The sequence below is a fragment of the Nymphaea colorata genome, chromosome 6 (assembly GCF_008831285.2).
Source record: "Nymphaea colorata isolate Beijing-Zhang1983 chromosome 6, ASM883128v2, whole genome shotgun sequence".
Taxonomy (NCBI): Eukaryota; Viridiplantae; Streptophyta; class Magnoliopsida; order Nymphaeales; family Nymphaeaceae; genus Nymphaea; species Nymphaea colorata.
The window spans coordinates 18,437,721-18,453,505 of record NC_045143.1 but is presented as its reverse complement, the minus strand read 5'-3'; the positions used below and the strand labels follow the sequence as shown (position 1 = coordinate 18,453,505).

General features: G+C 34.5%; 1 protein-coding gene across 1 annotated transcript; it reads right to left on the bottom strand.

The window, feature by feature from the left end:
• Positions 1-1,266: 1,266 nt before the first annotated feature.
• Positions 1,267-15,735, bottom strand: LOC116256928 (beta-glucosidase 12-like). Its single transcript, XM_050078217.1, has 10 exons — positions 15,660-15,735; positions 9,691-9,768; positions 9,078-9,165; positions 7,576-7,843; positions 6,763-6,878; positions 5,867-6,087; positions 3,355-3,386; positions 2,368-2,470; positions 2,156-2,264; positions 1,267-1,435 (listed from the first exon to the last, which is right to left on the bottom strand). Exons 1-10 carry the CDS (start codon positions 15,718-15,720, stop codon positions 1,267-1,269), a joined length of 1,245 nt encoding a protein of 414 aa, XP_049934174.1. The 5' UTR covers positions 15,721-15,735.
• Positions 15,736-15,785: the final 50 nt, after the last annotated feature.

Here is a 15,785-nt window from a genome sequence, read left to right as displayed (position 1 = left end):
GTTCATCAAACTCGAACTTGACTGGTTTACAAATTGTCAGAATTGTTGGACCTCATACTGACAGTCAGTAGGGATTTATCCACACTAAAATATTCCAAAGCAAAACCAGTTTCAAAATTATGCTGCTTCGCGGCCGTTGTCCCCGTTCTAATGTGTGGGAGGAGTGAGAATAGCATGATCCCCGTTCTAATGTGTGGGAGGAGTGAGAATAGCATGATATTGAATAAGGACAGTGAGGATGGCACTTGTGTATTTGACGTGATAAGCTGCACATATGCCTGTTACATCCTTCTCATCCTTAGATTGCTTTGTTTTTGCTACGTCTAGTGCTCAGGGCGAATTTGATCGAGGGGCACTCGCTTTGGTTCCCTGACAGGAGTCTGGCTTGGAAACTATAACTGTACATGGGTCCAAGTTCACTGCAATGGGCCAATGAAGAAGTAATTTCTACTGGTTTATGTTCAAGATTTTGATTTGACTTCTGCAGAACTACTGCAAACCTTGGACCTGCCCTATCAGTTCAGAAAACTTGTTATTCCGTAATTTAGTTTCCAACATTTGAGGGTTGTATTCTATAATTCCGCTTGCTCTTCCTGAAGAGACGAAAACCGTTCTACACACAAAAGGCTGAGATGGTGCCATGTAGATTTTAGCACTTGATCATTTGCAGTTCCTCTGTGGAATAAGTTTCAAAAAATTGTTAGCTATGCAATAGAATATATTGGATACAAAAATTTTGAGTTTTGAAAATTTTATCATGCAAGTTTTTGTTGGAAATTTTAATGTTTAGCTACACAATAAGGCTACTATTATGCGTTAAAAGTTTTTAAGAATATAATTCGTCTTCCCTCAAACAAAATTTCTAGCTCTAGCTATCCTTACCAAGCTAAAGGTGTACCCTCCCCACTTAGGCCCCAAAGCAACACTTGACCTAGGTGGTAGGGTCAAGACAAAAATTAGATCATTTGTACTTGGTACCATAATAAAATGTCAACCTAGTTTTATTTGGGTGCCTCCAGCATGAAAACTTCCAATATTGTTTAGTGGATGATAGCAACACACATCTTATTGTGATATTAGTGCACTAATAGATAGAGAGTATCAACACTATTGCTATAGTTATACAGGTGGTGGGCAAAGTGCATGAGATACCACTTGAATCCATTCTCGTCTCAACTGGAAACAAACCTTATTATGACATTTCTGTAACAACTAGAGCGAATCTGCACTATTGCTATAGTTGTACTAGCTAGTCGCTAATTATAGCTAGTAATGAAGGAACTTCTGCAACCAGTAGGCAGAGTGTTTGGGATGCCTTTGCAATCCATTGTTGTAGTCGATGAAGACAAGCCCAAACCTGATGGAGTAGCCATCTGCCCACTCAAAGTTGTCAAGGAGTGACCATGCAAAATATCCCCTCACATCAACTCCTTGCCTGCCAAAATAAAAGCATATTAAGTTGGTAACGTTGAATATGTGTACCCATTGAGATGGTACTGTAGATACATAATACTTTTAGGCATGAAAAAGTAATCCCCTATTGGGCAAAAGAAGGAAGCTAATAGGCTTCACGTCTTAACTCACCAAGAACAAGATACCTAACAAGCTTAGCATGGTTATTACATCTTAACAACAACAAAAAGAGTTTGACTACTTCAAGAAAACCAATACACATAGGACTTTAAGAAAGCTACGTGTGGCATGTAGGATTGTTATGTCCAGCATTTCTTTGAATGCTACCAAGTTTAATTCAAGAATGTTAAACTCATTAATTCACTATGGTTTCTTGTTTTCCAATTCATCAATCCACCGACGTAAATTAAAATATCAACTAGTTGATTTAATTTTTTCTTCTTTTCCAACTCATACTTGGCTGCTTCTTTTACTTACCAACTTACCGAATTTCACAATATTTTTAAGTTCATCAACAAAATATTTAAAAATACAATCAGAAAGTGGTTCATGATTAATCAAGTTTTTTTTTATTAATTAGCCAATTGCCCAAATTTTGGTGAGGGGACAAAGGATATGGTTGAATCAAAATATTTTATTAAAAGTATTGAAAATATTGATTAATAGAATGAGTGACCATGCAAGGATACTTGGTTTGGTTTTTTCTCATTTGTAAGCAGATAAATGAAGTTGGCTTAAATACCGTATAGCCTCATGTAGGTAGTAAAGATGACTGGAATAGTACTCCATTCTCCATGGGTCCTTAAGTGCTTCCATTAAGGGAAGAGTACTATTGTCAAACTCTGAATATCCTGTAACAATAGATCCAAAAATCTCAAAATTAATAATTTCAACAGCTATATATTACCATTTTTGTATAACTAAAGCAGAAGAGATTAGAGAAAGGAGATGTACCATTTTCTGTAATGAATATTTTTGGATTATTATATTTCTCCTTGATGTGTAGCAAGAGATCCTTTATTCCCTTGGGGTACATATATAGCCACGATGATGCTGCCTGTGGAATAAAAATTAGATTTTCATAAATAAATTGTGAAATTAAATCTTAAAAACATAAAAACACTTCAATTTATTGGCTAATTCCATATCAAAATCATAAAAATATGGCACAAAAAATATAGTATAATATTGTTTTTGACTGAACGAAGCTGATCATACTCAATGCTTAAGTGGTAGTAAGGTGAAGGTTTACTATTTTTATTTTGATGCAGCATTGAACCTATATAGGTATGGCGAAGGGAGGGTTCAATTTTCATAAAGGCAGTGGGTTTCATCCCACTCATGACTCCAAAAAACCTCAGGACTCATGTCATTGCATGAACAAACCAACAACTAATAAGTTTAGTGGGGTGTTATCAACAAATTTAGTTGAATAAGAGAATGAAATTTGGGACATCATCAAAATGTCAACCAAATGAACTATTACTGTTCTATGAACCTACCTTAAAAATTGAGATGGATTTTGATGAATCTGCTCCAATTTTTGTGGTAGGTTCATGTGATAATAACAATTTGTTACTATTACCAAACGGACCTTAAGAGTCATTTTCCAACGTTGTATGATGATTAGCTAACATGTTGTACCTATAGAAGATAAGGACAAGTTATCACCATGGAATGTATATACGTTGGCATAAATCTGCTTCAAATCCAAATAACCCCAGCATGACTTTAAAAAAGGGTTTGTTTTTCCACATATATCCAAATTAAAATAGGCCGAGCATTGGCCTTTTGATTGGATGTTGAGACACTTGCTACAAAAAATCAAGCCAACATGGAACTATGGACTTGAGAGCTAGCTTTGCATTTTTTTCTCCAATTAAGATTGATGGTAAAAAATGAGGTATCGGATTTGCATGAAATTAAAACATTTGAACTCACCACACGACCAATAAGCTTGCCATTCCTCTCCCCTGCGATTGACATTAATGCAAAGTTGGCACATATTAGTGGAAGATACATACAAATAATAAGATCCCAAGTTTAAAACTAAAATGATATTTGCTTTCGACGGGGCACATCTTTGAAATGAATTATGTAAAACATATAGTGGTTCATATCTCTCTCTCATTCACATGAATAGCAAGGACACATCAACTAGCCAAAAGAATTCATAGGTATATATGTTTGCGATCTATCAACTATGATAAACTCTAATATGAGTTGAGAACCACACAGTGGCAAATACCGAAAACTCTGATTAACTGAGAATATGGCACACCTGGGTCCTACAATTCCATCGAATTGAGTGTGTTTGAATGTATAATAGCGTCTTGCTTAGACCAATAAATAAAGTTGGGGTTATAGTTGAAGCAATCAGTAAAACCGAAGACAAGACCATAATAGTCTTATGTACATTCTCATTGTGTTATGAGAGGAAGTCATTAAAACATACGTAAATAGATATAGAAACGGATCATGGGCCAGTTCATATGCCTAGATCTGGGAACTTAGTTCATTCAATATTCATCTAAAAACATGCAGGCCCATTCAGGGGGCTGGCTGCCTACATGGGGCCACATGTAACAATAACAATAGTACCACAACAATTTTAGGAAAGATGCAGGTACATCTGCGTGTGAATTAAGTGCACACTAAGATTAATTAATTAATTACCTAATAAATTTGATTAAGAGTTTTAAGGTCCACATGCAAGTTATCAGTTCAAAGCCAAATTATGATTTCTCATTCTCTTCTTAAAAAAGTGATTTTACACATAGCACATTATAAATGGTCATCCATCAAAATTTATTAGACCTACATCCTGAAGTATTTAATCGATAACCCTTATCACAGGGCCAAGATCCGAGTAGGTTTAAAATAGGACCCCAACATGGTCTGCAACTAAACAACAAATGTACTATCAAGGTGTACAAGGGTGTTAAAAGTGATATATATATATATATATATATATATATATATATATATATATATATATATATATATATATGTACACACACACACACACACACACCCCTTATTGGGCTGCTTAATCTCCTAAGACAAAGTTGCAGCTTGAGGAATGCCGTTTACATTCCTTAGACTGTCTCTATCTAGTGGGTGTTTGAGGAAATAACAACATCCATGAAGTAAGACATATTTGAAAAAGTGATTTTCTGCTCTCAAAAGTCTCCAAATGCCTGAATGTTGCCAATAAGACATCATGCACTAAACATTTCATGGTCGAACATGAAATACCATGAAATGATTTTATCTATGAGAACTTAATAAATAGTCAAAGATGTACACACACACACACACACACAACGTTCGGAGTTTTAAACAACAAGGTTTTTTTGGGTATAATATGGCGAACTTGAAAATAAGGAAAAAAAAAAGAGAAAATACGATAAATTTTTAAAATTAAAAAAAAACTAAAAATGAGGGGAAAATAAAATAAGTGAGAAACTAATAACACAAACATCAAAAGATAATTAGACTTGCAACAAGTACAAAATAGAAATTGACAAAAAAAAAAACTGTTTGGCATTAAAAAAATGAAAAAAATGAAAAAAGTGAAAAAAAATGGTAAAAAACGTGTTTTTTCGTTTTTAACATTTAAAAAAAACGTGTTTCTCTTACTTCATGGATGTTGTTATATATATATATATATATACACACTAATACACAATAAGATATATTCCTATAGCCTCATCTATGTTAGGAATTAAACAATCTAGAACTAAATACTAAACATTATGAAAAACTAGAATAGATCTCAATAAAATCAAGCTCCAAGTGGGAATAAGTGACAAAGGGGGGAAGTAGAATGCATGATTTTAGTGTTTAACAAGATGAAATGTTGAAGCATATCGAAAAGGTATAGGACTTCTTGTCAGATCAGACCCAACACTAGGAGAAACTTGTACTCCAAAACTACTTGTGCCCTTATCTAGAAGTTGTTTGCTATGGGTAGGGGAGATAAATAAACATAACCATATGTCTTCGGTTCACAAGCCACATATAGATTATGCCAAATAAGTCATGAACCTGAAGCAATATTGAGCTCTACACCTCTACCAATGAGTTGAAGGTCTTAGGGTGTCTTTGGGGAGTTGTAACTATTTCATGAATATGTCCCAAAAATTGGAGTGGATTCGTTAAATACTATAGCATAATATTTCATAAATCTATTTTAATTTGTGCTGCATATTAGTAAAATAGTAACAAAATTGTTCAATTGCCAAACTGCCCCTTGGGTATGACCTTGACAAGTACGTACGTAGAATCCATCTAGGTAGGCTAGGGTAATTTATTTCTGCAAAACATTTTACCTATTACTGTTGCTTTAGCACTCACATTTGGGGAAAGTTGTCTATACTATTGAACATTTGTAGCTATCCATGATGTGTATGACTTCCTCAAGGGAAGCGATACTTGAGAAATTGAATACCTGAAGTGTTAGCCCTGGAATCTGTGGCATAGCTGGGAGCAATGACTTTGTAGCCTGCAGGATAATTTGATGCATAGTAGGTAGTGTAGTAGTTGAGTCCAAGAAAATCGAAGGACCCTTTTACAAGCTGTGTTTCCTCCTTTGTGAATCTTGGGAGGCGGCTCCCCACAAGTGATCTCATGCTTGGTGGATAATTACCCTTTGTCAATGGATCCATGAACCTGCATAACCGCAACAAAGTCCTTAGAACTATAAAAAGCTAGATATCTTCTTGGCATTGTTTTGGCTCGCATGTCTCTAGATAACCAATGGCTTGAAGCTCAAGAAAAATTTCAAGTCATTAAGATCATTATCAGATCAGGTTGCCATTTTGAACTTTTCCAGCACCCCTCACATTGTGCATGTGATGGCATTTTCATCCTTCTCAAGGGAAAAAGAAACAGAAAAAGGAACCTTTCTTTTTCCCTTTCCATTTTGTCCTCACAAATGAGAGATCTAACTATTCCTATTGAAGGATGTTTTTGTCATTTGGGGCCCCAAAGAACAGCGCACATGTTTTGGCCCGAACATACAACTGCTGTAGGCTTTCTCTGCCGTGGTCGATGCATGGCCTCGTGTGTTACCATTAATGCTCGACGAGCATTTTTCCTTTTTATTCAAGGGTATTTATTTTTTCTTCAAGGTACTTTCATCGTTTTAAAGATGTAATTTTTAACTTTACGGGTCTGTCGTTACAATGTAGACGCTTTTCTTTTTCATTTTTTTTTTATGAAGGGATATTTTGGTCTATTGTCTCCAAGCATTCGCTTCAATGTGCATTGTGCAGTGCGTGCATGACTTCGCAGCCTGTTTGCTTGGAAGAAGAGAGAAAGAGAGAGAAGTATATAGTTAATTACCATCCAAACATGAAATCAAATGCCCGTTGTGCTGCCATATGGTTGGACGCAGAAGTTGTGTATGGAATGAACCAGTGGGTCACCAATGTTATGCCTATTTCTCCCTTCTGTTCTCCCTGCTTGTGGCCATGTACTCACATCAAACAAACAAATTATATATTTTCTCTTTTATAGATTAACTTCATTTTATTGTTACCACGATATATGATATGAAGCTTAGATGCAAGTGGTGAACTTCACAATGAAGAAAAAATAGGATATTTATTTAAAACTAGAACTAATCTGAATCCAAATCCATCAAAATTTACTTAAATGCGAACTAAAATCTGAATCCGATGGAATGTCACTGCGTATATCTAAATTCGATTCAAATTTTTAACTGAATGTCACTTTTTTTTGTCATATCCTACTTTTTCGATGTGGCTTGTGAGTGGACACACCTCAATGCAAAGTTATATACCCTAACACTAGTCACCATGCTCTACTCTTACATAGGCACTCCCTAATTCCTAGTTGACCCAATGTAACTCTCCCAGTTTGTATTTTTTGTACGTTGATTCTTTGTCTCTTTAGTGGAAAGGAATTCCCTAGCCCGAAATCTTTTTTTTTTTACATACAAATTCATTCACTAGTCACAACTATTATTATTATAATACATACAAATTACTTTTTTTTTAAACAAGTTATATTTTCTTTTTCATATTGAAAAACCTCAGAAAAATAAATGACGTATATATTTGCTCTTCAAGTTATATTTGATGAAATACATATAAAAGGGAGTTTAAGCAAGATGAACAAGCGATATTGAAGGACAGTGAAATTAATTACCTGGTATTTGTCTTTGTACAGCTTGACGGCACTAGCATGGGATAGCAGCAAGTTGTGGGCAACAATGTAGGGCTCCGTTCCTGAATTTCCGGCGGTGCAGTTCCCCAAAACCCTGCTGCACCGGCCTGGTGCGAAAGTGCCGATAACGTATCCGCCGTTCGTGTACGTGTGAGGCTCGTTGAGTGTGATCCAGTGTTTGACTCTGTCTCCAAATTCTTTGAAGCACAAGTCCGCAAAATTTGCGAAATCTTCGCTGCAAATGATCAAAACATAATTCTGTTACATATCAATTTGTTTTCACAAAATCAAACAATCAATCTAGTAACTTCTGTTGTTTGAATTTGACTCTTCCAATGCAAAGCTGTTAGGAGATGGTCTAACTTCTTTTGACTGGATAAATATTTCATTCTACCACCTAATAAAAAAAAGTAAATCCTTACTTTTCCCCTTGAAATACTAGGTCTAAAAATATAAAACTGTGTGTGCAACTGCCCACAAGCACACACACACGTAACTCCCTTTACCCACAAGCCAAGTGTCATGGAGGGGCTCTGTAGATCAACTTTTGGAATATTAAATATATCCCATAATGTATTTCTTGATTAATGCCTGGTAGTTGGTTACCTGCAAGCCACGTATCATGGAGGGGGATCTGCAGATCAACTTTTGGAATATTAAACATACCCCGTGATGCATTCTTGATTAATGCCTATTAGTTAATTGTAACAATTTCGACACCTACAAAATTTGATCGAAAGACAAAATTCGTCCTACTATGTTAACTCGTTTAGGCATGTAAACCAATATAGCGTACGATTTGCCACAAAAAAATTCGTTACTAAAGCGTCAGAATTTGCTTGTGAAACCAGAGATTTGCGACAAAATTGCAACGTAAATCTTCGTTGTTATACATAATTAATAACGAAAGTCTTTCATTGCTGATTCTTCGTAACTAGTAACAAATATCTTTCTTGTTGCTAATGGATTCAGCATTGTCCATATGTGATTTTTTATAGACCAGTGGACAGACTCAAAACCCAATGGGACATTCTTTTTACAATCATGGAAAAAACAAAAAAAAAAAAATATTGGGTCTCTAAGTTCATGATTCTTCTATTCAAATTCTATTCAAATCCTTAGGCTGCTGCCATGAACCCGCAAGTTTGTTTTAGGTGAACAGGAGTTTCAGTATCGTTGAAATGAGACTCGAAGCCACCATGAGACTCGAAACCACCACCCCAGCTAACGGGGTCAAGACATATTAAAGTATGGTGTGACGCACCATATACGATTTTTGAGTTATCCGAATCTAAATTTGAGTCCTAATGAAATTTTTATTGGCTTGAGTGAGCAATGGCCACCCAACTTCCCTTTTGTCACGGCTGCAATGATGGCTGGTGTTGGGGTCTCAGTGTTTGCATATCAGCTAGTGCACAAATTTGTGTTCAGTCGATGCTACTATCTCTACATCAGAATAGCACACTTACATGATTTGTTTGCTTCGAAATCCGCCATATTCGCTTTCTAGGGTTTGAGGAAGATCCCAGTGGAAAAGCGTGACAAATGGCTTCAAACCTGTAGATAAGAAAGACCATGTTTTCGTACCCACATAAAGACCATGTTTTCGTACCCACATATACAGACATATCTTACATATAGCTAGAGGCAGAACTAGGAACTTTTCAGTAGGGAACCAAACTACAGTTTCAAAATTATGGGAGCCAAAATATAGTTTTTTCGAATTTTTATATATGTTAAAGGAAAACTTTTAAAAATTACATGTAAATGGGGTCTACAATTCAGAACATAGGATTTCCAAAAACTGATTTTTTTGATATACGTCTGTCAATACTATTTTATTAGAGATATCTAAAAATAGATGGTTTTCATCTTTGTAAAGAAAAAATTTCCAACTACACTTCAAAAATAAAGTTTCTTACATTCCTATAATTTTTACTCAGTATTCCGAACATTTTCTTAGATTTATTTGAAAAAAATGAAAAACCAAATAACCAGAACGCCAGTATATATATATATATGTATATATATATATATATATATATATATATATATATATATATAAAAGAAAGGGAGAGAGACCTTTGGACAGAAGTTCGTTGATGAGATTGTTGTAGTAGCCGATTCCTACTTTGTTGATTCCTCCACTTACTTTGCCAGCTTTGAACAATAAAACAAAAACGGAAGGACAAATTGCAACATTATATGAGCTATTAGTAATGCCAAACAACTAGCATGCCCTTTAGACAGTGGCGGAGCCAGAAAAGTTTTCTGAAGGGATTACCCATTCATAGAATTTCACATACGAAGGGGCACTCACATATAGAACAAAGCAAATATTTGAAGATACTAATGTAAAAATAAACAAACATTGAGGGATGTTTGACGAAGCTTTGATCTCCAACTCAAACTCAAACTCAACTCGATTATTTGAACATGATGAACCTACTTAAAAAATTAAGGTAGATTCATGGTACATTAGTTTTATTATTTTACGAATCTGCTTAAATCTTTGGGGCACCATTTAGTGAAGTTGTTTAAAAAATTGAGTCAGATAGATACCAAACGCCCCCTAAGAAACATGGCAATCCTGATCCAGGATCCCATGTGACTGCACACTGGATTAATGCAGCCTAATATATATATATATATATATATATGAATCCATTCGTATGGAAGCAATTCTCATCACCGAGTATGAGTTCTGAAATGGGTTCGAACTTAGAACATATAATTTAAAAGATAATAGAGGGAATCCCTCTTCGAGTGGAGTGCATTTATTTTAAAAATGATTGATGACAATTGCAGCTGGAAAAAGAAATCCAATGGAGAAATCTTGGGCTGGCATGGGCCAGCGCCCACGCTGGCTCCGCCACTGCCTTCAGAGCCACATGAACCAGTGATTAACTTCATATTTTCTTATTTATGTCTAAATACCTTGCTGCCAATTACTTATTTCATATGAGTTGCTCATTAGGTGAAATTTAGCATTAAGAACAACCTGTGACCATTGAATGAATCTGCTCCAAAATTAAGGTAGATATATGGAACACTTGATCAAGTGTGCCATAAATATACCTCAATTTTGGAGCAAATTCATGAAGCATGTGACATGTTCTTAATGTCACATGGCTCCTTTAAGATATAATTTTAAGTCTGTACCCCTCATGAAACTATTTGTGCAGTTGAACCTATTTGTGCACATATTAATCAAATTCTCTTGTTCATCTAATCAATTTATAGGCAAAATTTTGAAATAAAGAATATAATGAGACATAAAATTTGATGCACACCATTCACCAAACGAAGTGGAGCCTTTCTAGTGGGCAGATATAATAAGAATGTCATTCAAGTGGAAGACGAAAAAAGAAAACAATTATAGACAAAACTTGGTGGAAAGCATACACTAGGTGAGCAGGGTTTGACCCACTTCCTGAAGAAGGCGGAAGCGCCCACCTATTCCCTCATCCCATAGGGTACAAGGCCTGCTTTGGTGCTTGAAAGTGTCACCCACGCAGGGCTTCAACTTGTGAGTTGGTGGCCCCTCGTTTGTGTACTCCAAAGGTTCAAAACAGTTACTGGTTGCCTACCAGCCCTGGCCAATCCTGTTGCACCAAGCCCTTAGGGATTGGAAATCATACATTATTTTTAACATCCTTAAACACCAAGTGTACCATAACGACTTCACAAAGTGTGGATTTTTTAACACATTAGGTTCTGAGTATTGAAAATCACTGATTTTTATGTATTTGTCTGTCGTCTCACAAGTTATAGACCTCAATAATGTTATTCAATATTTTTTGTTTTCAAACCATTTAATTACATCGTATTAATCAAATTCCTTCCTCAACTAACTAATTCACAACGAAAATTTTCCCCAAACCAACCTACTGGGGGGTATGCCTCCTTCTCTTACTGAAATTTACAAGAAAAATTTTGAGATTATAAAGAACATGAAGACACATGGAATTAATTTGACACACAGCGTTCATCTTACAAACCAGATACAGTCGAGACTAATTTCTGGTGGAACAAATATAAAAATGTCATTAGAGTAGTAGACAAAAGAAGAAAAATAACTAGAGATCCCGAAATATAGTACATAAGATAATAATGGCATCAATGTAGAGACCATAAATTTATTTTTTCAGGTTAGCATGATCTATATATTTATTCATGTGCAAAACAAGTAATGCATCATTAAGTTTCACTATGATAATGACTTCAAACATATGATTACTGGAATACGTCAAGTCCTAATGTATTGTCAATCACTAATTTTTATATCATTATCTTTGTTGTTACATATTACAAACCTCGACAATGTAAAGCAAGATTTTTTGTTTTTAAACAAAGTGATGTAGACCAAATTAATCAAGTTGTCTTGGTACGGGACAAATTTGAAATAAAAGACATCAAGTCTCACATAAAATTCTAACCACATTCACTCACTAATGTGGGCAAATTAAGAAAATAAAAACTATTTTAGTATTGATCAAATAGACTGACTAGTGTCGGAACTTCATACGCACTAAAAAATTATGGGCGTTTAGTACACCAGGTTTTGATATTGTAAATATTCATTTGGGAACTCTCTCTATGTTTATTTATTTTTCCCTTCCATATTGCAAACCTGAATAATAAATTTTTCATTTTCAAAAAATCTATATTGTGGATTATATTTATGAAATTGTCTTGGTCATCTGATCCGTTATAAGAATCAATTTGAGATAAAGAACATCAGGGGACATAAAATTGGACAAGCAAACAAAAACTAGGCCTTCCTAGAAGATGAATTAGGATGTCATCAGAACAGACTTGAATCAGATATCTTCTTAACTGTATTTGCCTTTTCGGATAATCACAAATTCGGATTTGAATTAGGATACGAATACAAATGAAAAAAAGTCATATCTGAATCTAAATCCAAAATCTGATATCACAATCCGAATCCAATTTTTGCATTCATATGAGAATCCGAATCCAAAGTTTGAGCCCAATCCAGCCGATTTTCAAAATGTAAGAGCGTTGAATATAGGATATTTATTTAAAACTGAATTTGAACCAAATCAGAATCTCAATGTGTTGGATATTTATATTTATCTGAATCTAGTCATATGTCATTTATCTGAATCTAGTCATATGTCATTTCTTAAATCCAAATCCAATTGTTTTCTTAATCAATTATATATATTTTCTTTCATATTCTATTTTTTCGGTCAGATATCCGATAGAAATTGGATATATTGATATCCATAACGATTAAGATAATAACACTACCCTAAAAGTGGCGGACAATAGAAAAAAAAAAAAAGAAAAGGAAGCAACGAAGTTTGTACATAGGTAGTGGCCTATCTTAAATACAAGATAATAACGACTTCAAGCAATATATAAGGCCTTTCCTTGAATAAATATTAAAAAAAATCATCCTAAATGGCGCAGGACAACAGCTTTGGGGCTTCGGTTTCTCTTGAATAAATATTAAAAAAAAACATCCTAAAAGATGAAAGGGTATACTGCAATTTCATCTCTCTCTCATATGCCTGTGAATCCTGACAAGTTTCGGTGGAAGTTGTAACAAAGTGTTAATTAAGTGGGGAATTATGTATCATGCATCTTGAAAAGATTGGGCGGAGTGGAGTCAGAAATTTTTCATGAGGCGGGCCAAATTAAAATTTCTAAATTTTAACGAAGGCTAAAATATCATTTTCTAAAAATTTTATATAAAACAAATGAGTTTTTTTTAAATTTACATGTAATTTTTTTTTTAAAAAATTATAAAGTGAGGCCAAGGTCTAAGCAAGCCCTACCTTGGCTCCACCCTACACATGACAACAAGGTGAGACAACTAGATACAAAGATATTGATGTAATTGAACGGTTAACATATATATATATATATATATATATATATATATATATATATAGTTTATGTCAGGATTTATCCTTTTAATAGTGGTAAAATCTGATATTTACTTGTTCACCCAACTCCCATGCTTAAGGGGGCGTCCGTTCGCTTGGAAGTTGGAACCAATGGAATTTTGGAATCTCTATTCTCACTCTTTAAAAATTAATAATTATGTTATCAAAGAAAGAATTTTGATTTTGAAATGATAGGTCCATTTCACATTAAAATTCCAGCATAATGATTCTACCTTAGGGAGTTGTTTATTATTATGATTACAGAATTTGAAAATTTTTCATTTCACAAGAAAGTTTTGATTCATAAATTGTAAAATTGTAATTCTCCTTTCGTGAAACAAGTTGTTTTTAATTCCAAGATCAAAAGTCCATAATATGGATCTCAAGGAAAAATTATAGCTACAATTTTCAATCTGATTTCAGGTAGAGAAGGAAATTTGATTTTGGAATTTCAATTTCAGCATTAAAGTGGAAAGTGTACACCTTTTTTGACTTGACCAACTGAAGCCTATGGATTTCCAGCGAGTACTGCTTTAGGCGCTATCTTCCTCAACGTCCTGTCCATTCATTCGATTGGATCCGTGTACAGTGGACGCGGCGGTAAAGGAAGCGGAATTTAAAGCAAAGCTCCAAACGGTGAATATTAAAAACTACAAAAAACAAAAGATGACCAGAAAAAATGGCTGCAGAAGAACAGCTCCCCATCGCCAAAAAAAAAAAACACTACTACTTTATCTATTGTTTTCATTTGTTCCTTTCTCCGTTCCAACCCCGGCGGTTCACAACCAACAAACATATTCTAAGTCAAATTACGTTACGTTACTAAAGAGGGCAAAATTTTCTTTTCATTTACCTATGAATTTTATGCAGACAAAGCCTAAGAAAAGACGTATACTTGCCAAAGTAGAAGGTCCAATATATTTTTAACATACCCACCAGTGTAAGTTAAATATAGAAACCTTTGTTACAACGAACATTATATATATAATAATAATAATAATAATAACAATATAATAATAATAAATACTGTCATATGCAGATAGGTGTTCGATGATTAAAATTTAAAAATTTATCTTTAGCAAAAGCCATGAAACATCACAAGCGCCACTATCAATCATTGTCAGATGGTAAACTGAAGGTAATACTAATTTTGTGACTGTTTTTAACGAAATTTTAACATCCAACAATATATAGTGCACCTATATAATGTTGGCCATCAAAAAATCTGAACAGCCGAGGGGATATCGGACCGAAAGGTATAGGACTTAAAAAAAAAATCAAAATATGTAGGTATAATAAAAAATAATTTCACACTGGTCTGGCCCTAATTAAATCCCATATTCACATTCAAAAGAAAAGAATTTGTTTTTGCTTCATGTAATTTTTGCTCACTCTCACGACGACATCTGAATGGTTAAATTGTTTAGAAAAATAATAGCTAGCGTACTCGGGTATGCAAAAAAGAACGTTTCTAAAGTCTCCATTAATTAGAAGCATATATTTGTAGCGATTGTTTCTGGTATTTTTGACAACGCGCTTTTAGGCATGAGTTTTGGGTGGTTGTTGGATCCAATGTCCGTCAAATTTGTCGATGATTTTTTCATTAGATTACGACTGATTGAGGTAACATTTAAAAAAAAGTGCTTTTGTTTGTATGTTTTCATATGTTAGTTTTATTTTTTCGTTTTATGGAACAGGAGCCCATAGGTCATTATAATATAAGTTTTTGCCTAGATATACGTGAGAAGGAATCGAGTACTGACAACACGGATTCAAAGGGATAAGGGGCTAAGCTCCTAGTTGCAGTAATTTAAAGTAAAAAACATAAAAAAAAAAACAAAAAAACAAAATCTCATACTGGCAATACAGATTCAAAGGTGGCAGGGAGAGAAAGATCTGCAATAATTTAAGAAAACAAACACGTGTACTGCTAAATTTTTAATGCACCACGCCAAAATTCATCGGCCCATAGTGCGCAGTCCGTCGCCGGTTTGGAAAACAATGGAATGGGTGATTTTCCGGCGCCGTATGGTTTATAAATTAAAAGGAAACGGCCCGCAACTTATACCGATGCAAGAAAGCTTCTTGGGATCATCATAAAGAATTAAATATTAAAGATAGAGTAGTTACTTGGCAGAATTCTGCTCCAGGATATGGAGAATCGGTAGGCGTCCAATCCTAAGTCTTTCATGAGCCTTACGTCCTCCTGAAACCCCCACCAGAAAAGCTCATAAGGCAACGTGATTGCTGAATTGT